The sequence below is a fragment of the Manis pentadactyla genome, chromosome 1 (assembly GCF_030020395.1).
Source record: "Manis pentadactyla isolate mManPen7 chromosome 1, mManPen7.hap1, whole genome shotgun sequence".
Classification (NCBI taxonomy): Eukaryota; Metazoa; Chordata; class Mammalia; order Pholidota; family Manidae; genus Manis; species Manis pentadactyla.
In genome coordinates this window covers 203,519,814-203,545,933 of record NC_080019.1, presented here as the reverse complement: position 1 = coordinate 203,545,933, position 26,120 = coordinate 203,519,814, and the positions used below count along the sequence as shown (strand labels likewise).

The 26,120-nt window shown below is 49.5% G+C and overlaps 2 protein-coding genes across 5 annotated transcripts in view; both read left to right on the top strand.

Annotated features, from left to right (window-relative positions):
- Positions 1 to 26,120, top strand: part of CAND2 (cullin associated and neddylation dissociated 2 (putative)) — a 176,245-nt gene that overhangs the window by 95,967 nt on the left and 54,158 nt on the right. The window lies entirely within an intron of this gene.
- The window catches only part of IFT122 (intraflagellar transport 122), a 67,904-nt gene that overhangs the window by 34,256 nt on the left and 7,528 nt on the right, over positions 1 to 26,120 (top strand). For all 4 annotated transcript variants that reach the window (XM_057506396.1, XM_036911418.2, XM_036911419.2 and 1 more), the window contains exons 15-22: positions 5,603 to 5,743; positions 9,129 to 9,182; positions 11,936 to 12,097; positions 16,195 to 16,361; positions 18,653 to 18,824; positions 20,283 to 20,385; positions 22,221 to 22,361; positions 23,511 to 23,605. In XM_057506396.1, the coding sequence (XP_057362379.1) occupies positions 5,603 to 5,743; positions 9,129 to 9,182; positions 11,936 to 12,097; positions 16,195 to 16,361; positions 18,653 to 18,824; positions 20,283 to 20,385; positions 22,221 to 22,361; positions 23,511 to 23,605 (1,035 nt within the window). The remainder of the gene's footprint in view (positions 1 to 5,602; positions 5,744 to 9,128; positions 9,183 to 11,935; positions 12,098 to 16,194; positions 16,362 to 18,652; positions 18,825 to 20,282; positions 20,386 to 22,220; positions 22,362 to 23,510; positions 23,606 to 26,120) is intronic.

The following is a 26,120-nucleotide window of genomic DNA, read 5'->3' as shown; positions in this document are numbered from 1 at the left end:
GGGCAGAGACTGAGGACCTGAGTCAGGGCTGGCCACATCACAGCCGTTCCAGCTGCCTGTCTGCTCCCCAGTGAATCGTGCCATAGGATAGAGACAAGCACCAAGGAGAGACTAGCCCTCAGAATCCCATCCTCAACAGGGATCACCCTTAAACATTTGGAATGTAGCCACCAAGACCTTTTCTGTATATGTGCATATGCATAATATATGAGTATACAATTTTATATAAACATTTTTAAACAAAAGTAGAATCATACTATAAATATTTTGTGACTTTAATCTATAAGTATCGCTCCTATAGATGAATCCTCAGATTAACCATACTTACTTTACTGAAGGTGGACCATAAATAAGGGAGAGAAATTTTTCATCACTTTCCCATATTGCCGTCTTCTAATTTAACATTTACATATTGCAGACCCACTACTTTGTATGAATTTGGCTGTCAACTAGCAATCTGGCTTTTTCACTCAGCAGCCTACTGGAAACATGGTTCCATGTCCGTAAATGTACTTCTCCAGCATTTGTAGATACTAAGCATTTAAATACTTAGCATTTAAAATACTATGCTGATTAAATACTAATACATACAGAAATCATACAGAGATCTTTTGTACAACTTGTCAGTTTCTCCCACTGGTAACAGTTGGAAAACTACAGTATGGATTCAGCACCTTCCTAGGATCCCGTGTGCACCACGACCAGCCCACGAGATCATTATAACCACACCCACCTCCCTGCTGCCCCCGCCACATTGTTTTCAATGACCGCTTTTTGTCCCGTCATGTGGATGTTCCGCAGCTAACTCGGTCAGTACCTATTGTGGGACATTTATGCTGTTTATAGCTTTTTTGCTATTGTAGATAATAGACATTTTTCTAGCTAAGTCTTGACACCTCTTTCAACTTAGCTCCTTGATATAGACTCTTGGAACTGAAATTGTTGAGTCAAAGGCTATATGCATTTGAAGGATGTTTAGACGTGTTTCTAGATTGCTGTTTAGCTGTGTTCCATTAACCTGTATTCCTTCCACACACCTCACTTCACTCACTCTCCCCAGCTTGGCTTCCTGAAGGGGTGGGGCTAGATTCCACTTCCTCTGCTTGATGGCACCCTTATTACTCATTGCTGCAGGAATTACCAGAGCCTGACATACAGCAGTCATTCAATAAATGTTGGTGGGATTCAAATCTGAGGAAAAAGAAAGAGAAAACAAGAAAGCCAGAGAAAGCAGGGAGGGGGAGGTGGGCGTGGCGGCAGGAGGAGGGGCAAGAACAGCCCTTGCTCAGCTGTTTCCTTGTGGTCCTCTTCTGCCCCCCATCCCGAACCCATGCACCACATCCACCAGGAACCCCATCTTCCTCAGCCATGCAAACTGCCTGTGCTGATAGAAAGGTTTTCTCCCAGGACTGCCATCCTGACCCCAGAGAGAAGTGCTGTGTGCTGCCTCCTGACTTTGGCCAGCCAGCAGGAGCCGGCAGGGCAGCCCAGGGTTCTCTTTGCCAAGCCCTCAGAATTCAGAAGCCAGAGCCCCCCCGTGGCTGCACCAGGGCCGTCCCGCTGATGTAGCAGGTCAGGACTGCCAAGGGTTAGGAAAGGCAGCCTCAAGACAAAGGCAGCCTCAAGACAAAGGCTACTTATTTCTTGCCTCTGCCTCCAGCCATCCTGTGGTCTTGGCCTGGAGACAAGGGAGAAGGCATCAGACCTACTCTGGGGGTTTCTGGTTTCCTTTCGAAATTTACATCATCTTGTGCAAGATCTGGTTTATCAGGGGTGCCAAGTAGGGCAGCAAGCCCTGGTCAGGCTCCTCAGGGCAGGCAGTGACTTCATGCTTGGACTGCAACAGCGAGAAAAAGTAGAGCTCAGAGTGCATTTGTTTGGGTAGGATATTTTTAAAACTCCTATTCTCAGATCGTGCCTCCCAGTTGTTTGTCATATGCCCGATTTGGATTGCCTGTCTGAGTCCCTCTACCACCCTCGTGGGGCACCCAGCATGGCGAGTCTAGGGGAAGAGCCCTGGCTTTGAGTTCCGACTGCCACACACACCAGCTGTGCCCTTGAGCAGCTCCCTTCACTCTTTGGGGCCTCAATTCTTTTCTGTGCAGTGGGGTTAAATATACCCATCTTTGGGGTTCTGTCTGGCCAATTCCTACTATTACTACTACTACTATTATTATTCGTATTAACAGTCTTAAAGAAGCAAATATTACAAAACAGAACTAAATTGGAACAGGTGTCACTAAAGGAGTTCAGAAAGGAAGGCTGCTGTGCACAGGGAGTTTGAGAAGGCTTCCAGGAGGTGGTGACGCTCACTCTGAGCCCAGAAAGGACTGGAAAGGCAGAGGGGGCAGCGAGGCTGTTGCAGCAGAGGGAAGGGTGCAGGTGGGAGCAAGTCTAGGAGCTCGGGCTTCTGAGGAGCTGGTGCTGAGGAAAGGCAGTGAAGGTGATGAGCATGCTCACTGTTTGCCAAGCACTTTGCCATTTTCAAAGCAATTTCTCCTGCCCATGTAACCTGCGAGCTGTGTAGAGTGTCTGAAAAGAATTTAATCAATTTACCCAAAAACACCCACAGCTAGGCTGTGGCCGAGCTGGGTCTGGGTTCTAGCTCAACTGCTCCCCAGTCCATACTGAAGGAGGAAAGGTGGGTGGGGTGACATGGTAGAAAAGATGAGCGCTTGGAAGCAAGCAGCCACATCTGCTGTCAGAGGGTAGAATGGCTTAAAAAAAAAGAAAATTTTCTTGAACTCTAAAGTTAAAAAAATGAGACAGGAAATTTCAAAGATAAAGGTCCCAAATGGAGAAAACAGCACTTCCAGCTCACATTTGGGAACCATTAGCACAGAAGCACTGACTGATTGATCTCCACCACCCAGGAATCTAGGAGAGATGCAGCTCCCTTCAGCACACTGACCAGCCTAAAACTCAGGCAGAGCCTTTCATTATTTAAGATGCCCAGCCAGAAATAAACCCACACTTATATGGTCAATTAATCTTCAACAAAGGAGGCAAGAATGTACAATGGGGGAAAGACAGTCTCTTCAGTAAGTGGTGTTGGGAAAACTGGACAGCTACTTGCAAAAGAATGAAACTGGATCACTATCTTATACCATACTCAAAAATAAACAACATGGATTAAAGATCTTAATGTAAGACTTGAAACCATAAAACTAAAAGAAAACATAAGCAGTAAACTCTTGAACATCAGCTTTAGCAATTTTTTTCTAGCTACATCTTAGGCAAGGGAAACAAAAGCAAAAATAAACACATGGACTATAGCAAACTAAAAACCTGCACAGCAAAGAAAACCATTAACAACATGAAAAGACAATCTACTGAATGAGAGAATATATTCACAAGTGATACCTCCAACAGGGGTTGATACCCAAAATGTATAAAGAACTCGTGCAATTCAACACCACAAAACAAATAACCCAATTTAAAAATGGGTAGAGGAAATGAATAGATGTTTCCAAAGAGGACATACAAGTGACCAATAGACACATGGAACGATGCTCCACGTCACTAATCAGCAGGGAAATGCAAATCAAAACCACAGTGAGAGATCACCTCACACCAGGCAGAAAGGCTAGTATCAAAAATGGATAACAAGTGCTGGCAAAGATAGAAAAAAGGAAACTCTTGTGCACTGTTGGAATGTAAACTGCTTGCAGCCACTATGGAAGGCAGTATGGAGGTTCCTTGAAAAATTAAAAATAGAAATACCACATGACCCAGTAATTCAATTTCTGGATGTTTACCCAAAGAAAACAAAAAACTAATTGGAAAAGATGTATGCACCTTATATTCATTGCAGCATTATTTACAACAGCCAATATATCAAGATATGGAAGTAGCCGTAGATGTCCATCCATAATAAAGAAGTGGTACATATACACAATGGAATATTACTCAGCTGAAAAAAAGAAATCCTGCCATTTGTGACAACAGGGATGGACCTAGAGGGCATTATGCTAAGTGAAATAAGTCAGACAGAGAATATATAAACAAATACCATATGATTTCTTTTATATGTGGAGTCTAAAAACCAAAACAAGTGAGCAAACGAAAAACAAAAACCTGGAAACAGACTCATAAATACAGAGAACAAATTGGTATTTGCTACAGGTGAGGTGGGTGGCAGGCTGGGTGAAATAGGTGGAGAGGATCAAGGGGTGCAAACTTCCAGTTATTAAATAAGTCACAGAGATGAAAGGTACAGCATGGGGAATATAGTCAGTAATATTATAGTAACTTTGTGTGGTGACAAAATGGTAAGTACATTTACTGTGTATTAAATTTATAGTATCTATTACATACTAATACATGTTATTGTATACTTATATACTATATATAGTATAATATATATAAATGTCAAATTTGTATGTTATACATCTAAAACTATGTATTATATCAACTATATGTCAATAAAAAGGAAGGAAGGAAGAGAAGGAAGAAAAAGAAGAGAAAAAAGATGCCCAGCTCAGATTTGTTCTGGTACACACACACACACACACCCCACCCCCACCCCTAGGACAGGTGTGTCTAGAGCCTTTCTGGGTAAGCCAGAACAAATCGCTTACTTTTCGTGGGACAAGAGGATTTCTTGGTCCCCTTTGTAAGAGGTCACTGCGGGTTCCTTCCTCACAGTAACACACAGTAACACACACACACACACACACACACACACACACACACACACACACACACACCACCCCTAGGACAGGTGTGTCTAGAGCCTTTCTGGGTAAGCCACACACACACACACACACACACCATCCCTAGGACAGGTGTGTCTAGAGCCTTTCTGGGTAAGCCACACACACACACAAACACACACACACACACACCCCACCCCTAGGACAGGTGTGTCTAGACACACACACACACACACTCACACACACACACACCACCACCACCACCCCTAGGACAGGTGTGTCTATAGCCTTTCTGGGTAAGCCAGAACAAATCACTTACTTTTCGTGGGACAAGAGGATTTCTTGGTCCCCTTTGTAAGAAGTCACTGCGGGCTCCTTCCTCACAGTAATGTCGCTCACTCCAGCAGACACACAGAGGGCCTGCTGGGCTAAGATGGCCCTGCTGCTGCCCTCGGGTTGGGTACAGCCTTGTGGGAGAGATAGGCACAGTCACAGCACAACCTAAGACCCGGACAAAGGGCAGAGGACACTCACACTCCTTTCCTGGAGGGGTCAGTGAAGACTTTCCAGAAGAGGTGACATTGTAACAGGGCCTTGAAAGCCAAATAGGTACTTGCCAGAGGGTGAGGGGGGCAAAGGCGTTCCAGATGATGGTGAGACCTTGTGGTGAGGCAGGCCTGGAGGTGGGGAAAGCCACTGGCAGAGGGGAGGATGGGCAGGAAGTGTGTGCTGCTGGACACAGTGGTTTGGCTATGAGGTGGATGGTAGGATGGAAGGCACATAGGGTGGGCTGGGTGAGGCCAAGAGGGGCACTGGTTTATCACTGTAGTGTTGCTCTGTGGGCATGTATAATTAGGTGGGTGCACACATCTAGAGTCAGGCTTTGTACCAGTCTGACTCTGCATTGCCTAAAGACAATCGTCTTTCCTTTTGCTGAAATCCTGCAGTCTGCTCCCATGTACCAGTACCTGGATAGGAAAATGTTTAAAGAAGCCTACCAGATCGCCTGCTTGGGTGTGACAGATACTGATTGGCGTGAACTGGCCATGGAAGCTTTAGAAGGATTAGAGTTTGAAACAGCAAAGAAGGTAAGCATCTAGTCAGCATAAGCTGGAATCTGGTCCTTGGAGGGTCCCTTGAGGGGACATAAGGGAGTCCAGGTGACAGGGAGAGGCCGAAGCATGTGGGCTCTGGAGTTGCCAGCTCCTGTGAGCTGCGGCAGTGACAGCCTTTCTAAGGTTGCTCATTTGTAAAATTAGGGTAATGAAGGGCCCCATCCTCACAAAGTTATAAGGATCTAATGCAATAATGCCTATAAAACCTCACACAGGAGAAGCTTCTGATAGAGTCTGGCTGTCAGTCTTATTAGCTATCATTTATGTAAAGCACCTGGCTAAAAGCCTGGCACATGATGGACCTCCAATAAATTGTAGCCCTTATTATTGGTATTGGGCCATTGATTACACAGTGCTGTTCTTGACACTCTGCTAATTACGGTGGAAGAGATGGTTGGGCTCTCTGATTCTGATAGCAGTGTCACTCCCCACATATCTTTTGGCATGATGCATGGTGTCATTTCCTGCCTCAGTCTATTAAAACTACATAAATGGCTGAAAACATTTGACCTCTTTCTGTGTACTAGAAAATGTCCAGCTATGTCTTTGGATTGGGTTTCCATCTGGAGCCTGAGGGTTGGGGGAAGGAACAGCCTCCAACCCCTTCTCCCTTATTCCATCCTTCCCTCTTTACCTTCCTGCAGCCAATTAATCAGATACTTGTTTTGCCCATACTGCTGAGCTGGTAGGGAAGGAGTTGTGGAGCTGTGTGATGTTAGGACCCTTGTGAGGTTAGGACTTCTAGGCAGGAGAAGAGAGTGGACCAAGATCCGCCTGGGACTCAGAAGCTGGGCTGGGTGACCCTGGGCAAGCCACTTCTCTGGGAGCCTCCGTTCTTCCATTTCTACAGGGGGTTGATGAAAACTGACTGCCAGGCCTGCCTGGCACAGTGTTGTTAGGCCCAACCATCATGTTGTAAAGGGGATTCTAAAACTAGCAATGTCTACAAAATCTGGCTGTTACTAAAACAAGTAAAATTATCTTTATATAATAATTATCTCTATTATATTTTTTGATCAACTAAGCATCAGAAAAGTAGTAATGGAAGGAGGAAGCATTTCCATGGAGGGAGCTTCCCTTTCCTGCCCCACCCAGAAATGCCAGGAGGGATGAAGAATAACAGGATCCCTGCAGTATGTTTTGTGTGTTTGTTTTTGGCCTGGAATGAAATTAAGTCTTCCTTATAGATTGTCGTTTCCTTACACCCAAGAACTAAACATTGACCTCATCTTAGTATTAGCCAGCACTGCCTAGCGTGGTGCGAGGTACTCAGCAAATGTTGCAGTGGATGAAAGCTGAACTGGAATGACACTCAGTGGTTTGACAACTCCCTTATCCTGTATCCACCAAGCATCCTGTATCTCCCTGAGAATATAAATTATTGTATTAAAGCTACAAGATTTTGACCATATTGTAGAACTTGATCCTTATCTGCATCCTGAATCCGCAGCCTTTCCTTTTCTGCTTTGCCAAGTCCCCCAGGCACACACGGAGGTGGAGGGTGGTACCCGGCGACAGGCCTCTGTTCCAGTAGATGGCAGCAGAGAGCTGCTTAGTGGGACAGCCGTCCTGAGCAAAACGGCCGCCGCTTCTCTGTTCCCACACTTCCCCCTGCTGAGGTTGTTCACGGCCTTGTGACTCTGACCACGCTGACCAGGGCAGCCCTGACTCTGCAGAATGTGCCAGAGCTGAAGGAGCTGGGAAACAAATTTCTCAAGGTGGCAAATCCTAGAATCCTTGTAAAGCAGAACCAGAAAAACCTTTGGAGAAGGCATCACTAGCTTGCGCCTTCTCAGGAAGAAGACGTTGCGAGCCTGGGTGGTGGTGAAGTTGGCTCAGGGGTCCCCAGTTGGAAAGTCCCAGAGCTGGGACTCAGGCCTAGGGTGCACGGCCTTTACCTCTGCCACTTTGCCGGACATTCCTGGTGCTTTAGGGAAGCCCACATCTAGACAGCTCATCAGACCCCCAGTGAAGAACACGGTTACTCTCGGCCCTGTACCCCTTTCTTTGCTCATGGGATGCGTACCGTACCCTTTCAAGAAGTTTCTCTTCAGGAATACCCGTTTGCCAGGTTTGTACTCTGTGAGGCTTTACTTAGGCCTGCCTGCTGCTGCTTCCTGGGCTCAGGCAGTGAATCCACGTTCTCTAGGGCATGTAGTTCATACGTGTATAGCTCTTAGCTCAGGAAGATATGATGACCCATTTAATCTGTCAGCCTCCCCTCTTAGGGTATGGGTCCCTGAATTGGGGAGGGGGACAGGGACCAAGTCATGTTCGTGTCTAGGTCCCCAGTACATGACAGGATGCCTGGCCCTGAGGAATGAAAGGATGAAGTACACTGTGGCCACCTATGAGGCAGCCAGAGGCTGGATGACTTGCTCATTTCCCCAAGTCTTTTTAGGATGGAGGATGTCATGCAGCTCAGTAAGGGTTGCAGGTGGCCAGTGTTGTTCTGCATTTCATATTCTAAGGGCTCTTGAACCTGCTGCCTCTTCTGGGTGTGTGTCAGCCCATTTCCAAATTGACTGTGAAAAGAAGCTCAGCTGGGTAGAAATGTTGAGAGCAAAACCACAAGATGATCAGCCTGACATGGTGCATTACACCCCCTGAAACTCCTAATAGAATCTGAAAGCAGCAAAAGAGACTTATCATCAGTCTGTTTGAGGAAGGCTGCCTAGAAACTTCTAGCATCCATGAGTTAAAGTCTCTGGCTTTACTGGGAGTAAAAGCAAGAGCTGCAACTTTTAAGATTTACATAAGAGTTTGCCTTCCAGGGACTTTGAGTGACTCATTCCCTACTTCCCCCTTCCTTCCAGAAACCATCTATATTTCTTCTCAGTTTTCCCCTCCTGCTCTCCCTCTGTGCTGGTACCGTGGGCTCTGGGTGTCCATGTTTATGCACTGCCGGGAAGCATGGCTGTCTCCGGCCTTCTGTCCAAGTCACTGCCATATTCTGTGCAGTCTCTCCTCGGTCTCACGTCTCCCCTCTCCCGCTCTGAAGTGCCACTGCCTCGGAGTGTCAGGCCGGCTTGTTCCCCGCTTCTGCGTGGAGATTCCTCCAAGCAGGCACCCTCACAGACTGCGGGATCATGGTTTTGTTTTATCTAATCGCAAAGTGATTGATGCAGCCCAGACTTGCTGCTGTTCCTTGTATGGGCTAATCCCAGGGATAAAGCTGTGCCTCACTGGGTGGTACAACCCTCCTGAGCACATGGTGATTAATCAACGCTTGCTTCTTTTCCCTCCTCACTGGCTCACTTCCTGAAGCTTGACTTCCCACCCTTACTTTTGAAACCAATCACCCACTTCTGAAACCCAGAAGGCAGCTGACTTTATTCTTTTATGTCTTCCCCTATAGGCCTTCATCAGAGTACAAGACCTCCGGTATTTAGAGCTCATCAACAGCATTGAGGTAAAAGATGAGGTGTTCTTCCTTCTCAAGAAAGCACAGACTCGCTGTCAGGGCTCTACAGGCAGCTCCTCCCATGGGCGAGAGCCTTGAGGACGTGTTCGCTGGTGTCAGCCTCTAGGCCACAGCCTCGCTGGGGCACTGCACACGGCAGCAAGGCGTGCAGTCTGTCCCGTGGGAGCCGGGTGAGGCTGGCAGGGTCCTAATCTCTCTCAGCTTTGGTTTCTTGTCTGTAAAATGGGATGGGACCAACCTTACAGCCTCACTGGGAGGATTAAATAGGTTCTCAGCGACTGGCTTTCTTCCTTGTGGTGGTCATTAGGTGGTTACCAGCCCCTAGGGCTCCAACAGTATGCCAGCATAGGAGGCATTTCCCAAAGGCACATGATCTCCACCCCACCTGCAGGAATGGGCCCTGGGGAGGGAGGCATGTAGACGGAGTGAAGCCCTCCCCAAGCGCACCACTCCTGGTGGGCAACACAGGCCTTGTCAACCAAGCCCAGAGAGGGCTGGGGCAGGTTGAAGAGGCTGGTTCTGCATGCACCATTTGCTGGGTGACAGTAGACAGTATTCTTAATTCCTATGCATCTTAGTGCTGTCTGTCTGTAAAAAAGGCATACATATTTTTTCTCCTGAACAGATTTATTGTGAGGCTATGGGAATGTGAGATACATTTGAATTCCCATATGGAAGCCGTGAGGAAATCAGCAACTGTCTCGTCCCTTCAGTTCAGTTCAGCACAATAAACACCTGTCATGGGCCAAGGCTTGTACTGAGCCCAGTGAGCCAGGAGCTGCGTGGAGGAGAGGCCTGCAGGAGCTCATAGCTGGCTAAGCCTAATAATAGTTGCCATGCATGACTGATGTGGACACAATTTTAAATCCTCATGATTTAATGAGGCAGATACTGTTCTTATCCCTTTTGGATAAATAAGGAAACTAAGGCTGTGTCATGTCCCCAAGGGTCCACAGGCCAAAAGCTCAGTTGGAATTCAGAGCCAGTCTGTTTCCTAGGCTCCTGCTGTCTTTCCTCTAGGCTTGGCTGCTGTCTGGGAAGTCACTCCTGGTGCGCGCCCTGCACACTCTCTGCCTCCTCTAGCACCCTCACGAGCAGCGTCTCTAACCTCTTTTGCTTACTTACGTGCATGGGGAAGGGTCTGTTCAGAGCCATCCGTCCATGATGCCTGGCACCTCCTGCTATCAGGGGCTGGCATTTATGAACCAGCTGGTCTGAATCTAGGGGTCTTAGTGGAATGTAGTTTTCCTCTATGAGGAAACTACCTCTGTGAGGACCGCCTCTCATCATTTATCATCTCTAATGAGTTCTGTCTTACCGCCTCCTCTAGGGTGCTGTGAGCAGGGAAGTTGGCTAAAGTAAACTGTGAGAATTGTCTCTTGAAAAAGAAAATCAACTGCCTTCAAGTGAGAATCCATCCTGGCTGCCCTGAGGCCATATGTGCATGTTTCTAGACATTCGGCCTTATTCCAGAGCACCAAGGTTCCTGACTAGGCAACTTTTGGGGAAGTGAGATGCAGCCGTATCCGTAACAAGAGGAGGAGAGTCTGCCTGTATAGCTACATACATACTGAATATAAGAAAATCATTTTTACAATCATGGTGATATTGTGGCCTAGCATGGATATGGCCTTAATTCCCTGTCTAGTGAAACCTATTTCTTTATCTCACTGCAAGACTTTAATTCCCTTCCTACAATTAGGAGTTAGTTTATCTGGCCGATTAGCCTGAACTATGTATAGGATTTTTTCTTTTTTTTTTTTTTTAGTTTTATAAAATTATTTCTGTCAGTGGGGAAGCATGTTGCCTCCAGCTGTTAAAACTTTCACCAGCTTGTCTAGGACTTTGATTCAGTGCCTCATCTTCCTCCACTGTGATACACTTGCTAGAAAACAAGCCAAAGGAAACTGCTGGGGATGAGAGATTGGGTGCTATTGAGTGTTTACAAATACTTGAGCTGTAGCTTAATGAATGTTCCCTAACACAGGAGGAGGGAGTGTGCCAGTTATTTCTCTTCATCTTAAGTACTGTTGTTGGGGACTGTACTGTCACTTGTTTCCAAAGGTGGCATTATGCAGTATAAAGAGCATCTGGAGTCAGGCAGACGGAATCCCAGTGCCAGCTCTGTATGACCTCCACCTGCTGCTCTTCTGAATCTTGGCTTCCCCCAGTGTGACACTTGGCTGGTACCTCCCACCCTGGGGTCTGTGTGGGACGTATATATCCCGCAGCTGTGGGTGCTCCGCACGTGGCATTGCTCACCTTCTCGTTAGAGGCAGGGGCAGGATAAAACTCATTATCCTATTTTGTTGGTCTCCTTCTTGGGAAGAAACCCTAAACTTTCTCCTTGTCTGCCATTATTATGAGTCACAACTCAGCAAACCAGGTCCAGCGACTTGGGAGATCTTGGGAGCCACAAACAAGCAGGCAGCACACACCATCCTAACTCTCTGGTTCTTTCCTGGGAAGACTATACAAGAAAGCAGCCCTGAGGAATTTCCATTAAACAAACAAAAGTTTGCATCTCTTTTGATCTTCACTCCTCTGGAAAAAATATCTGCTTTTCTTGTCAAGCATTCCCACCAGAAACCTAGGTGAGAGACACAACAGCCCAGGAGCCAAGCGGAGGTTCCAGTAGGAAGGCCCAGGGGCTTAACTTGAAATAGCAACATGGAACCTTTGTAAAGGCTGCTTCCTGCCATGGCTGCAGGGGCCATTTCCTGTGCTTCTAATTTTTCCAGGAGAGGAAGAAGCGGGGAGAGACCAACAATGACCTGTTTCTGGCAGATGTGTTTTCCTACCAGGGGAAGTTCCACGAGGCCGCCAAACTGTACAAGAGGAGTGGGCACGAGAACCTCGCACTTGACATGTACACCAACCTCCGCATGTTCGAGTATGCCAAGGTAACCACCCGCACCCGGGCCAGGCTGCCACGTGGGGGCTGCCAGTGTCCCGACGCTGCAGTGCCCCATTGTTTACCCCAAGAGGTGGTGCAGATGGAAAACAACAATGGCTTCAGAAAGGGTGTGGGCAAACTGGTAAACTGGTTGAAGCTGACCTAAAACTGACCTTTGAGGCTGACACCAGTGGGACGGAGTAGGACAGCTCAGACCTTTGTCAGCGCCAGAGCTGAACGGCCTGTGAGTCTGAACCAGGACAGTCCCTTTGTTGAGGGTTCAGGGCTCAGGGCTTCAGGGCCGTCTCCCACAAACTCTCTCGAACCTTTATTAGGAGTCACTGAGAATCAGTGTCCTCAGGCATGAGTAGGTTCTCCCATCGTCACCCAGGACAATGTGGTTCACTCCAGCCTGTGGTTTCCTGAGCACCTGCTCTGTCATTGGTACTGGGCTCTGCACTCGCACTCTGAGATGCCATGACAGTCTCTGTGCCCCAGCGCTGGCACAGTGTGCCTCCTGTTGCCCCAGTGGGTGCAGAGTGGCTCCCACATCATCTGCACAGTGATCGTGGTGATTTCCTCTTGCACTTGGAGGGCTTCTGTTAAAGTTAGTCCCCAACAGGTCTGGGTACTTCAGGGAGAGCTTCCTGGTACATGCTTCTGATGGTTTGTGTGAGAACAAGTCCCACTGAGGAGCCCAGACCATCAGACCATCAGGACATTGGCAGTTTAGCCCAATGCAAGGTGAAAGACCCTTGGGCGCATTGAGAAACAAGGCTCTGACCTCCACGGAGTTGCCTTTGTTAAGCTGCCTTTCCTGCTTATGTCAGAAGAAGCTTCAGAACATTATTGAGTCATCAGCCACAACCAATTAGTAGCTATTAATAGTAATTATCTAACTCACAAGTTCAAGATGGAAAAATCCTCCCCATTTTTTTCCGCTCTGCTGTACCCAAAGATGGCTGTGCTGTTTTATCATCCTCCATCTGTGAGATCCTGGGGCTGAAGGTTGTGTCCGGGTTACTGTGACACGGCCCAGGAATTTCTGGTCCACAGCACCCGGGCGAGCACTGGGCCCCGGCCTGTCTTTTCACCATGGTGGTCCCTTTACTCCATCCCTCAGATCCCAGTGCTTCAGGTCCCCCCACTTTGTCCTCTTCAGCTTCTTCACCCTCCCCAAATACTCCCCTCCCCCACAAGATTTAACACTGCTTTCATACTGAGAACACCTGAATTAGTGTGTCTCTTTCTGGGAATAACAACATTTAACCTAAAGGATTCCATCCAGCAGCATTTAGGCATTAGGAACAGCTGGATGTGGTTGTTCTAAGGGACCCACAGCCCTTCCTGGCACCTCCAAGTGCTGCCAGTACATAGCTGTGGCATAGTAGACCACACTTTGACTTGGTGTCCAGACAGCGGTCCTTGAGTCCTGGTCCTTCTTGCGGGTGACCTGGGAAAGACTCTTCAGTTTGCTAATGCCCTTATTTCCTTCTCAGAGGGTAACATAGCTATAGCTCAGCTTATTCTGGGAATTGCACAAAAGAATGTTTGAGGCCACCCTTTACAAATGCCAAGCTGTAGAAAGTTTAGCAAGCTGAGAGGGGCCAAGCGTGACCCAGAGTGGCCATCTCTCAGACCTCTCCCCGGCCAGCCCCACTTCTGCCCCCTCACACCTCAGGTGGGCTTTGTGGGCCCACAGCCTCCCACCAGAAATGCAGCCCATTTACGCACTCCATCTGGTCTGCTTCTCTGTGAAGGTAAATACTCTGGGGGTTGTTTTTGCTTTTAGTTTTTGATCACAGTTCCAAGTAGGTTGGTTCTGTTTCAATCCCCCCCCACCAAGTAGTCTGAATGTGAGGGAATGTGTACATACACATTATGTCAGGGTGGGGGGAGATACAGTGCTTATTAACATGGCATGTTTTTGTTTACTTGAAAATTGCTTCCCAAGATTCAATCTGGTTTTCAGAAAATTTTTAAATTACATTCCCACGTACAAATAAATTGTATGCTTTCCGGATAAGTGACATGTTTATATGGTGATAAAGGGAATTATAATGCTCTTAACTCTTACATGGTATGTCCTTATCAAAATCACCAAGCGTGGGAACACTGTTTAGTCTCATTCATCGCTCAGCACAGCCCCTTTCTGTCCACTCCAGGACAAAGTCTTTGCCATGGCCCCAGATAACATGTGAATTTGCTTCGTGGAACCAAAGAACCTTTGAAACCCCATTTTGCTGAACCTTGAAGGAGCCTTTTAGACTCAGCTTCAATTAGGTTAGAGCTCTTGGAGCTGGGCTGTTGGGCTGGAGGAGTCTCCTTCAAGCCTGTGGTCTGCGCCTGCTGCTCTCCTTGTTGACATCCCAAATTTATGTCTCGCTCTTGGTCTCTGACCCTTCTCATTACAGTCACCTCGAGTCTACTGAGCACTCACTTTGAAGGACATTTCTGTTCTCTTACGACGCCTGTTTTCTCCAGCTGTTAACCTCATTTAACCAAGCAGGTTAGCAGCTTCTGGCTTTGCACTGGCGTAAAGAGTACGCATTGTAATAGCCCCTAAGAGTGAAAGCTGTGTCTGTAGTGGCTCAAACTAGGCATCTTCAGATAGTCAGTGGCTGCTTTGCAAGCCCCTTCTGCTGTGTGAACTCCAGAGGACCAAGGGCCAGCAAGGTGGGCCTGTCTTCTACTGGATCCTCAGTATCCGAGTAGATGATGCTCCTTCTTCCCCTTAAATGGTTCTCTTAGGCCAATCTATTATTTTGGGGGCTGCACAATTACTCTGAAAGCAAATGGGAAAAAAAGAGCTAATTGTTCAAGTGGGTTTTTAGCATACATTAACTGTACTTTCCTGACAAATGAGTGCTAATCATGGGGAAGGAAGAGCTTTTTTTATACCTTTTGAGGTTGACACAGCGCACTCTCTGCAGGGTACATTATTCCTAAGACAAACCGCTTCTTACTAGTAATGCAGATCTGGGCTCTAAGAGCTCTCAATTTCCCTTTTTCAAAAGCCGCACCTTTAAAAATGTCAGCACCAAAGCTACCAAAGCTACCTCAACTATGGCACAGTCCCACATACGTACTTTGGGTAACTGTCCTGAAAAGAGGTGATTTTCTGAGGCTGTTTCTTACACATTCTAGGGCCAAACCAGGAAAGCTGGGTGCAGCCCTTCAGAGGCCCACTGTTGTGGTGGAAGGAACACAGGCCTCACTGCCTGACTCCTAACCCTCTCTGCAGGTCCACAGGCCTCTCTTTCTTCACAGGTTCTCTCCAGGCCTCTTCCCCCTGCCTTAGTTCCCCCGTGATCTCCTGCTGTCCCCACCTCTGCAGATCTGATCTCAGGACAGGGTCTGATACCATCTAGTTGAAAAGTAATTAACCAAAACCACTTGTGCTCCTTATCTGCCCTCAGCAACTAGCTGGGGGCAGAGCCAATGGACGAGGTCCTGAGCTCAGTTGACAGACGTAAACTGAATCAGAAAACAGATGAGAATAACCCTTCCAGTATGGTGCTGATTGCAGGGAGGCACAGGGGGGCTCTCCTCGAACTCTAAGTCATTTTGTACATTTAAGTTTAGGGGACCACGTGCTCAGCCTCCCTGGGGCATGTGGTATCCCTATGATGTGAACCAAGGTTATAGGTCTGAATATGAGCTATTGTGCAACCAGGTGGTAGAGTCATTGTAAAGAAATAGTCACACATACACTGAACTCTATGTGAGAGAGAGAGGGACCAAGTGACCTGACTGTAAACCCTCCACACTGCAGAGTTTGTCTACAGCACTGCAAAGTCAGGAAAATATTGTTTAGCTCAAGAACAAATGTCCATTAGTGGGAAGGGCAGGAAACGCTGGGGGCCATAGTCCTTGACACTCTCCCCGTACCCAGCAGGAGCACCTGTGGGCGCCGGTGAGCACCCCTCCCTGACACCTGGGCCTGCCCCCAGTCAGCCTCGCAGGGATGGGCTCACGCCTGCATCCTGATTGCCTGCTGCAGCCAAACAGCGCCCTTCCTTGCTCCAGCTTTCAGCAGCCTGATGTAATGCTGGCAGCAGGAAGTTCTCATCCGGAGTGTTTTTGTTTGTTGTGCTTCCTCAGGATTTCCTTGGATCTGGAGACCCCAAAGAAACAAAGATGCTAATCACCAAACAGGCTGACTGGGCTAGAAATACCAACGAGCCCAAAGCTGCTGTGGAGATGTACATCTCAGCAGGAGAGCACGTCAAGGCCATAGAGATCAGTGGCGACCATGGCTGGGTTGACATGTAGGTTTTCAGTCCCTGCCCCAAGAAGCATTTGACAGCCTGTCATGTCAGGTCAGCTCTTGGTTTTGGCTGACAAGGGAAAAATAGTGTTTCTCTAAATATCTAATCCAAATGTGATAGTGACTAGGTTTCAGGGAGACACAGATTAAATGAGACAGTCGCTGCCTTTGGGGAGCTTAAGGAGTCCCTGGGGGACAGGGTGGCCGGGAGTGGGGAGCGGGAGACACCAGGCATTGGGATTGGGGCTGCCATTCCCTGAGCCCCACTGCGAACCAGGCAGTGCAAAGCTTTGCAGGCATGTGGTTCTCCCTACCACACCCTAAGCGTTGGTGTTTCCGTGAGGAAACCAAGACTCAAGAGCCACGTGACTGCACAGGGCCAAACAGCTGGGCGGTCGCGGAGCTGAGCTTCAAACTGATCTGGCTGATCTCAGTGCCCATGGCATGTATAGTGGTAGGAATGAAATAAGAACAAGAACAGTTCTGAGTGTCTTGGGGATGGAGACATGAATCCTCAGGGGAGGAACTGTGGGGCCTTCTCTTGGGAGGTAGTCTGCGCATGCAGAGCCTTGACAAGTTTCAGGAGGTGGAGATGGGAGGAAGTGGAAAGGCATGTAGGCCAGAAGATCAGCACAGATAGCATGGGTGGCTGGGACTGGAACAAAACGTGTAGGAGTGGGAGGGTGACGGACAGCTGGCTGCAGACGGGGCTCCAGGCTGGCCACACTGGGAGATTCATCCAAATCTCACTAGCGGGTAGACCAGGGAGCTGGCTAGCACGGCAGACCAGGGGCAAGGGTGGCTGAGGGAATGAAAGATATGGGAGAGCCGGAAGTGACAGGACCCAGCTGGACAGGGTAGTGGGGTGAGGGAGGTAAAGGCCTGTCTGAGCTCTGGCCTGGAGGTTGGTCGTGCCACTCGCCAAGGCGGAGAGAGGAAGAGGAGTGGGCTTGGGTTGGGGCGGCGCTGAGAGGGGACAGAGTCTCAGGACCCTCCCAGCATCAGACCTCCAGGGGGAGGGCTTTCATTTCCCATAGGCAAGCGGGCTTCACGCTCACACACGCGAGCACAGATTTTGCCCCAAATAATTCTTTCATGGAGAAAGCCATGCAGAGTTAGGGCCCTGCTCGCTCTCGTTTTTCACGTCACTTTCATTTGTAACTGATATGCATAGGTTACCCTGGGGAAACTTAAATAGCTCAGGAAAGAGACACTCAGCATGTTTCGTCCCCTTTCCAGGTCTGGCTGTAAAAGGCGCCTCTCCTCCAGGGACATTCGCTTTGATGGGGGGTGGGGGTGGGGGGCCTAAGGGGTTGCCTGTGCCACTTTTCCCTAAAAATGTGTCCTTTCTCTGCTGAGAAGTGTTATTTTTAGATGCCATTATTATTCTAAGTACAGATTGACAGGCCTCCCTGAGCTTGCCTGTCCCTGAGCCGGGATCTATTACAGCTGCTTCCCCTGCCTTTCTCACAGAGAGCAAGCTGGCTAGAACCCTTTTCCCCTGGGAGAGCTGGCTTTACTCCAAACCCCAGCCCAACCAGAGGGAACAGGCATGCTCCATCCAGCCCCCATGCCCCCCAAGTATGGGAGGGCCTGTCCCCCTGGGAAGAAGTGGTGAGACAGTGGTCTGGGGCCCCTCACCAAGGCCAGCGCCTTGGCCAGGAAGAGAGGCACCGTCAAGATTTCCTGCAGGCTTTTTGTCCTGAGCCCAGGGCACACCCCGCACATCGCTCTTCCCCTAGAGAGCCTGTCGCTGACGAATTCTCACACCTCTGTCTCTATTTTCCTATGAGAATTCCTGAAACAGTGTGGAAAGAGCCCTCTGCCACTTCCTGGCTGGGGGTCTTGGGCAGGTTGCCTCACCTCTCCTAGCCTTCAGTCTTCTTGTTTGTGGTATGGGACTAATAGTAGCTCCTCGTAGAACAGTGACGATCCAGTGAGCTCACACAGGTGAAAGCTCCTGGCGATGTGCTTGGCGCCAGACCAGGAGGTGAAAGTAGACATTCATTCCTATCTCCGCAGCCACTGCCTAGATGAGTAACTGCTGGAGGTGGGGGGACAGTGTCCTTTAGCAAGCAGCCTCTCCCGGTCACTGGGCAACTTCTGGAGTATGTAGTCACTCATTTATAACCATGCAGGGAGCACTGAGGCCTGGTACCACATGGAGCACTGGGCTTATCAGTATGAATGGACACAGAGCCTCCCTGCAGGAGACCCAAGTGCCGTGGCACTTCCTTCTGTCAGGCTTCCCCCATGGGAGTCCATCTACTCTCCCTGCTCTCACCTCTCCAGATTGATCGACATTGCTCGGAAGCTGGACAAGGCTGAGCGGGAGCCCCTGCTGATGTGTGCCCACTACTTCAAGAAGCTTGATAACCCTGACTATGCTGCCGAGATTTACCTGAAGATTGGCGACCTGAAGGCCTTGGTTCAGCTGCATGTGGAGACCCAGCGCTGGGATGAGGTGAGGGCAGAGCATGCCTCATGGGGCAGGGGCCTTGGCCTGAGCCCTGGGTCATGCAGGTTTGGATAGGGAGCAGCTGCCCTCATTGTGGGCATGAACATTGGGCTGGTAGTCAGGAGATGCCCTTGAATTCTCTGAGCCAGAACATCTTGAAGGGATTGCTGATACTAGCTTTCCATTTATTTGTTCATTCATTGATTCCGAAGAGCTTTATGGACCGCTGGCTTTGTGCCAGCCTGTGATAGCCATCAGCGCTGTGGGTTAACACAATGGTTCTCAGTGTTTGCCCCTCATCTGAGCTGCCTCTGACCAGCACCGCAGACTGATGCATTGCTGATACAGACACACACCTGTGTGATATTTAAAACCTGCTGGTGGCATTTTCTGCCAAAGTGCCCCCCATACTTTCCAGATACAGGCTGCCAGAGCCATTTTAGGGGCCTGCTCCTCCTCCTGCTCCTTCACCACCCGCCCCCAGACCTGAGCTCCTATGGCTTGAGGGGCAGGTGAAAAGAACTGGCCAACAGCAGAGATGCTGGGATGAGGCTGGCAGAAGCAGCTGACATGCTGCCCCCTCTGAGGCTTGACTCTTACCTGTCAGCTCACTGGCTACCTGTGCCCTGGATTGCAGTTCATCCCCAAGAGTATTAGAGGCTGTGCCCACGGGCCTCCTGGCTTCCCCCACCCCCTCCATCCCACTGCCACCACTGCCCACCGTGGCCAAGTTTACAGAGCCATAGCAAGGCCTTCTCTGGGAAAGAGCTGTCAGTCTGACTCTTTTCTCCCCTCTGAGTGGCTCCACTTGGTGAAGTGACAAGGTCATTGATGAGAAAACGTGGGGCCAGGGACAGAGGCAGTAATGGCTTCTCAAGATAAATTTGTCAGGAGATTCTTCAAGCAGCATAAATCAGAAGCACTCAGTCCTGGCTGTGCATCAGGCAAACTTTCTCCCTGTTACCACATGCTGTCCCCTGTGACTCATTTCCGGTTCTCCTGGCTGGACAGGTGGTTCTGGGGCTTAGATAAAGCAGTTCCTGGTCCCATACAGCACCAAGTACACAGTCAGTTTTGACAGCTAATAAGCAGTGACGATGATAATGTCAATTCTGTTTCCTTAGGTGTTGCCTACAATTAAAAGAAATCTGTTTGCAGCCCTACAGGAGCCCACGCAAACCCTCAAAATAAAATGTTTCTGATTCTGTGCCGCTTCTGTGGTCCAGAAACAGACTGTGTTGTTATTGAATCCAGTCACTTGCATATTGCTGTTAATTGCCTTTTGTTTTCAAAGAGCTGATTTGTTTTTGCATTTCTGGGGGTGGTGGTAGGGGGAGGCACTCTCCCCCTCTGAGTTGTCAGGCTGGCAAAATATGACATCTCTGATGGACTCAGCCAAGTGCCATGTTTTTATGGGGGCTGTGAGGGCTGCTTTATTAAGAATGCATTTACTCCTTCCTCTAGGCCTTTGCTTTGGGCGAGAAGCATCCCGAATTTAAGGATGACATCTATGTGCCGTATGCTCAGTGGCTAGCAGAGAATGATCATTTTGAGGAAGCCCAGAAAGGTAGGTCACGTGGACTGGCACCTTGCCAAAGGAGCAGGAGAAGGCACTGCCAAGACACACATTTCATTCCCTCCCATCATAGGTCCCCAGATCATAGGGGCTGTGATGTGTTTAGTGGGGAAGGACTGGGTAGGAGCAGAAAGAACATGGACTTCAGAGTTGGGTCCGTCACTCACTTGCCTCAGGACCTTAGGTTGGTCCCATCTCCCTGAGCAGAGCATGTGCACTCAGATGTATTTCCCTGTTACTCCTCACCACAACCCTCTGGGGTAGGTACCGTTCCATAGATGAGAAAACCAAGATTGGAAGAGGTGAAGGGATTCGCCTCAAGTCCCACAGCAAGGAAGTGGCAGAGATGGAATTCAGGCCAGGATGGGACGGGGACAAAATGAAAGACCTCCCCTGCCACTTTTCTTTACCTCCAACAAAAACTTGAGTTCTGTTTCTGGCCCAGATAAACAAGGTGTCCTCTGCTGCTTGGCATATCCATTGGTAGAATGGGCTGCCCAACAGGTATGGCAGTCTCTGAAACAACAGCAAAAGAAAGAATAGAACTTTAACTGGTAATAATAATTTTAACATGTGACTGCCTTCTCTGTGTCAGGCACTGACTGGGCACTACTACATAACCTTGCATCTCGCCAGCATCCCTGAAGAGACACAGAGGTTAACTGTGCCCTGCAAAGTCACAAAGCCAGAAAGTGGCAGAGCCAGGATTGGACCAGGAGCCTGGGGAACCTGATTCTTGACTAGGTTTTGCTGCCTCTTTGGGAAATGTTCTAATTGCAGCTGGGTGTGTCCTATTCCATAGCATCTCATTCACACTTCTATATGGTAACAGTTGCCACCTCCGGACACATTGCTGAACACATGTCTCCTTGCTGGAGCTCCTCAGCTCAGAGCCCCCACTGAAGGACAGTGTGTTCTCTACTGCTTCAGCATTTCCAGAGCACCCAGTTGCTGAAGTATTTGCAGGTTTGGGCAAAACACATCAACCTATCCATCTGTCTGTGTCTGCCCTTCCAAGAATCCATCGCCATAGTAACTTGGTACTCAGACAAGAGATTGGAGATGAGATTGGAACAAAGGCCAGACCTTTTCCTTCTTGAAAGCAGAGGATTTGGATCATTTGAGTGCCCGCACATGGGCAAGTGTCGCAGCTAGAGGTACTTCCCTGGCAGCCTCTAACATCCCGAGGGGCTGGCCGCATAGTAGGGACTCTGGAAATTTTGGTTAAATGGAGATAGGAATGATTGAGAGAATCTTTGCTTATGCTCAGGAATGCTTGGTTGCTGGAACTGAGCTAGATTTTTCAAGGCTGTCATCACAAAGCTCTCAGTTGAAGACCCACCAAGATCTTGAGTTGGGCTGATTCTGTGACCTTGGGGTTTGCCACTTCACCTCCCTCCTGAGAGCCTGTTAAAAGAGCCTTCATAAGTCTGTTGTGACTCTTCATTGAGGTAATGAGTAACAAAAGCACTTTGTAAACCACTGAGCCCGTTACAGTGCCACCTTTTAGCGTCCCCCTGGGAGCCACAAAGCCCTGGGAGTCGTGTGGCGGCAAATCCAGAGGTCTGCTGCCCTGGAATTGAGCACAGCTTTCCTCAGGTTTTGCTATGCCTTTCCAAAGTTGGTTGCCTTTTCCCAGCCAAAAAGGAGTATATCTCACTGTACTTTTTTCAGAATGTAGCCTCGGTTATTTTTAGCCTTCAGCCTGAGGTGCGTGTCCCAGCAGTGAAGTGCTGCGATGAGTGTCCTGCTCCCGCAGCGGCCCCACGCCAGCCCCGCAGCCTTGCCTCTGACTCCGAGCTGTGCGTGCTTGTGTGCCCCTGCAGCGTTCCACAAGGCTGGGAGGCAGGCGGAGGCCGTCAGGGTGCTGGAGCAGCTCACACACAACGCCGTAGTGGAGAGCAGGTTCCGCGACGCGGCCTATTATTACTGGGTGCTGTCCATGCAGTGCCTCGCTGTAGCTCAAGGTGAGTAAACATCAGCTGCTTGAGGCTGCTGCTTCTCCCCGGCTCCTCTCTGGCACCAAGATAAACATCGGAAGAGCTGGACGTTTTAATGAAAGCCCTGGGCTTATGTATTGGGTGTGCTGTCCAGAACTCCGTCTTGTAGCAGTGTAATCTGGCGGGCCATCTTTTTCCAGTTTGCCCGTAATTTTAAGGATGTCATGAGGGCTGTCCTGAGGTATGGTTGGGAGCTCCTGCCCAGTGTTGCTAATTCAGAATGTATCTCTCCCTTGCTTCCCGGGGGCCCTTAACTGGAGCCGGGTGAACGTGGTTTAAAAAAAAAATTAATTAAAAGATGAAAAAGAGATCACTTCGCAATAATGCTGTTCAGATCCTCACTCATCTCAGACCGGAAAACCACTGCAATGTTGCTTTCTTCCCCGGGCCTTCCCATGATGCGGTGAGGGAGTCCTGGAAGCAGAGGGGATGGGGGGTGTTCTTCACTGGACAAAGGCCTGCAGGCTGGGGTGGGAAAAGCACTGGCCCCGGAGGCAGCTAGGTACCTTGTAACGAACAAGCCACAGCTCTTCCCTAAGCTCTACCTCCCCATCTGTGGGGTGGGGGTAATCCTGCCCTGCTTCCTTCCTAAGGCTGTCTGAGCCTCACAGAAGCTGTGGTTATATTTACAAACTGTCAATCCAAGTGGAAGGTGCCATTTTTTCTGTTCTGGCCAGTGGGCTGTGCATTTGATAAGGAATAACAAACACACAGGAAGAGGCTTGAGATGAGCATGAGTGAAGTTGCCATCTGCCCACCCTGCCCACCAGGTGCCTTTGGCATGTCTGAGTACTAGCGGTCACCCTCTTGCTGCAGTTGACGCTCCCACCCCCACCATCCCAGGGGCATGACCTGCTTGGGTATAGCCGTGATATCCGGAGGACCTGTGGGAAATGTCCTCAGACTGTTCCTGGCCATGTCACCTGTCTCCGGATGGCCCCAGCCCCCACATAGAGCGCCTTTCCCATCCCTGCACTCTGCTGCCCTCCCCTCTGTAGGCCCGGTGTTGGGGGAGAACTGACACAGGCAACCGTGCCCTTGCCTCACCCTTCCTTCCAGACACACTTTGACACGTCTTCTCCCTCCTGCCCTACCCCCCACCCCTGCACACCACAGATCCTGCCCAGAAGGACACTATGCTCAGCAAGTTCCACCACTTCCAGCACTTGGCTGAGCTGTACCACGGCTACCATGCCATTCAGCGGTACACGGTAAGGTGGCTGGGAAGGGGTGCCTGGTAGGGATGCTGCCTACTGAGCTAGGGGCACTGGGCTTATCCAAAAGAGTAGCAGACCTCTGGATGAAAATGAACCCACTGGTCAGGGTGACCTGCTGAGTAATCCTGGTCTCCTGGTACATAAAATTTGGAACTTGGATTTCCCTTGATTGGCTCTTTGACATAGAGCGAGCTGTGGGCCTCTGAACTGGCAAGTCAGAGCTAGGATGGGCCTCTCCAGTTGCCTGCTTCAGGTCGGGATGACTCGGGCAGACCCTGGGTTAGCCAGACAAAGGCCTATCACTAAAATAATCGGTGTAGATGTTCCATGGGGACCTCTTTTCTAGATGGGTGAAGGCCCAGCTCTAACCGAAGGCCCCAGGTGCCTCCCTGGCCCAGCTGCTGACTTGCTCTGTGACTTGAGCCATTTGCTTCCTCTCTCTGGCCCTCAGCTTATTTCTCTGTAAAGCAAGAGGGTTGGCTTGATCTCCAGAGACTCAAATAGGTCTTTTTAGCCACTCCCTGGTTCTTTTGATTAAGTCATTTTAAATCTACCTCCTGATATTGGGGAATAGGTGACAGGTTGTTATCAACCTGCCCGTTTTGTGGGTCCTCAACCACTCAACAAACGTTGATTAAACTACAAGGTGAGCCTCTCTTGTGCTGCTCAGCAAGGGGGACAATATCAATAATGAACTTTTATCGAGCACTTACGTCACACATACCGGGCAGTGTGCTGAGGGCTTTGTTGTATCAACTCAGTCAGTCCTCAAACCTTGCAAGATATGTGTTACCATCCTCATTTCACAGGTGAGGAAACTGAGACTCGGGACAGAGGCCTCCTATTGCTAGGAAGTGGGAGAGCCAGGATTGGCACCCAGCCTCTCCCTGACCTCTGCTCTCACTGACAGAAGGCAGACCCCTGGTCTCACTTGCCGGCTCCGCCACCTTCCTCAGTGCCTCTCTTCTTCCCTGCAGGATCGGGGTGCTGACAGCATCTACTCGATGGGGTGGTTGTGAGGGCTAAATGAGTTCAAAATGGAAAAGCACTTGGAGAATGCCTGGCATAGTGACCCTAGATGACTGTCAGCCATTCCTGTGCCCCGTGCAGAGGCTTCAGACCCAGTGCCCATGGGCCTGGCTCCCCCAGAGCAAGCCTCTCACAGTTCTTTGACCATCTCAGAGGCCCTGCCTTCCACCCGGGGCATCTCTTCCCCCTCCTTGGTGCCAAACTCTCAGCACATTCTCTGCCTCTGGGGAAAGCCTGGCAAGAGAGACTCCTCTGGTAAGTTCTGCCTGGGCCAGCCGACAGTCCGTCCCCACACCAGGGCCAGCCTCAAGGGGCCTCACCTTGCCTTACAGTCTTTTCAGGGCCCCTCTTCTCTATCAGATGCTCACCTGGAAAGAAGCCACCCAGAAAAGACCCCAAACTCAACTCAGGCTTGGAAGTCAAGGCTGCAGCTCAGCCTTGATTTGCCTCAACCACCTTGGAGCCCAGCTCTTCCTCTCGCTCTTCGTTTCTGGTCCATCTGGGGCCACGGGCTCTCCTTTATGTCACTTCTAAGCCCTGCTCCAGGACCTACATGCTGCTGTGAGCTTGTGGCAGCCGTACGCCAGCAGAGGCTTTGTTTGGCCATTCAACAGATGCCTACTGTGTGACAGCCCTCTGCCGAGGCCATGGGACACAGTGGTGAACAAGACTTTGTCCCTGTCTCTGAGGAGCTCACAGTCTAGGAGCTTCCTTCTTTCCTCAAGGGAGAAACTTAGAGGACTAGGGAGACTTCTTAGAGGAGGTGATCCCTAAGCTGAGAGGAGGGAGATAGTAGGAACGGGACAAGTGAGGAGGAGGCAGAGGAAAGACATTCCTGGCCGAGGAGCAGACTGGAAAGGGAGCCTCAGACCTCTGCTGAGATAACAGCTCCTTTCCCAGCAGGAAGGTGCTAATCCCAAAGACTCCTCACCCCACTCTGTTCTTCTGGGTTACTTCTAGCTTCCACACCGACTGGAATATAACCAGAGGCAAGGCTTCTCCCTGGCTCTCACCCAGAAAAGGATGCAGTCTCATGTTTTCTTGGGTTCTTGGAACTAACAAAGGCTATAGAAATTCAAGTGAAAACTAAAGAGAGAATGCTGGGCTCAGAACCAAAGAAGAAGTATAAAGTGAGTCCTTATGAATTTAGGCCAGTTAGGGCCTACGTCGTGGTGACTCAGTGATGAGCATGGCCTAGCAATTAGGAAGCGCTCCTCAAGGAGGAGGGGTTGCTGCCTGCTTTGGTTTGTACACAGTATGCCAGATTTCTTCAAAACACAGTGTTCTTAACCTTTTATGGATCCCTTCTGATAGAAAATCCCCTATGGTCTACTGTGCTAAGCTTCCGGCAGCTTCTAGGTACAGGAGACCTATTCATTCAACTAATGGATGTGGAGTGCCTGTCTGTCAGGGCCTGAGCCAGGTGCTGGGGGTACAGGGCTGAGCAGCTGAGGAGCGCCACCGCATGTGCACATTTGGT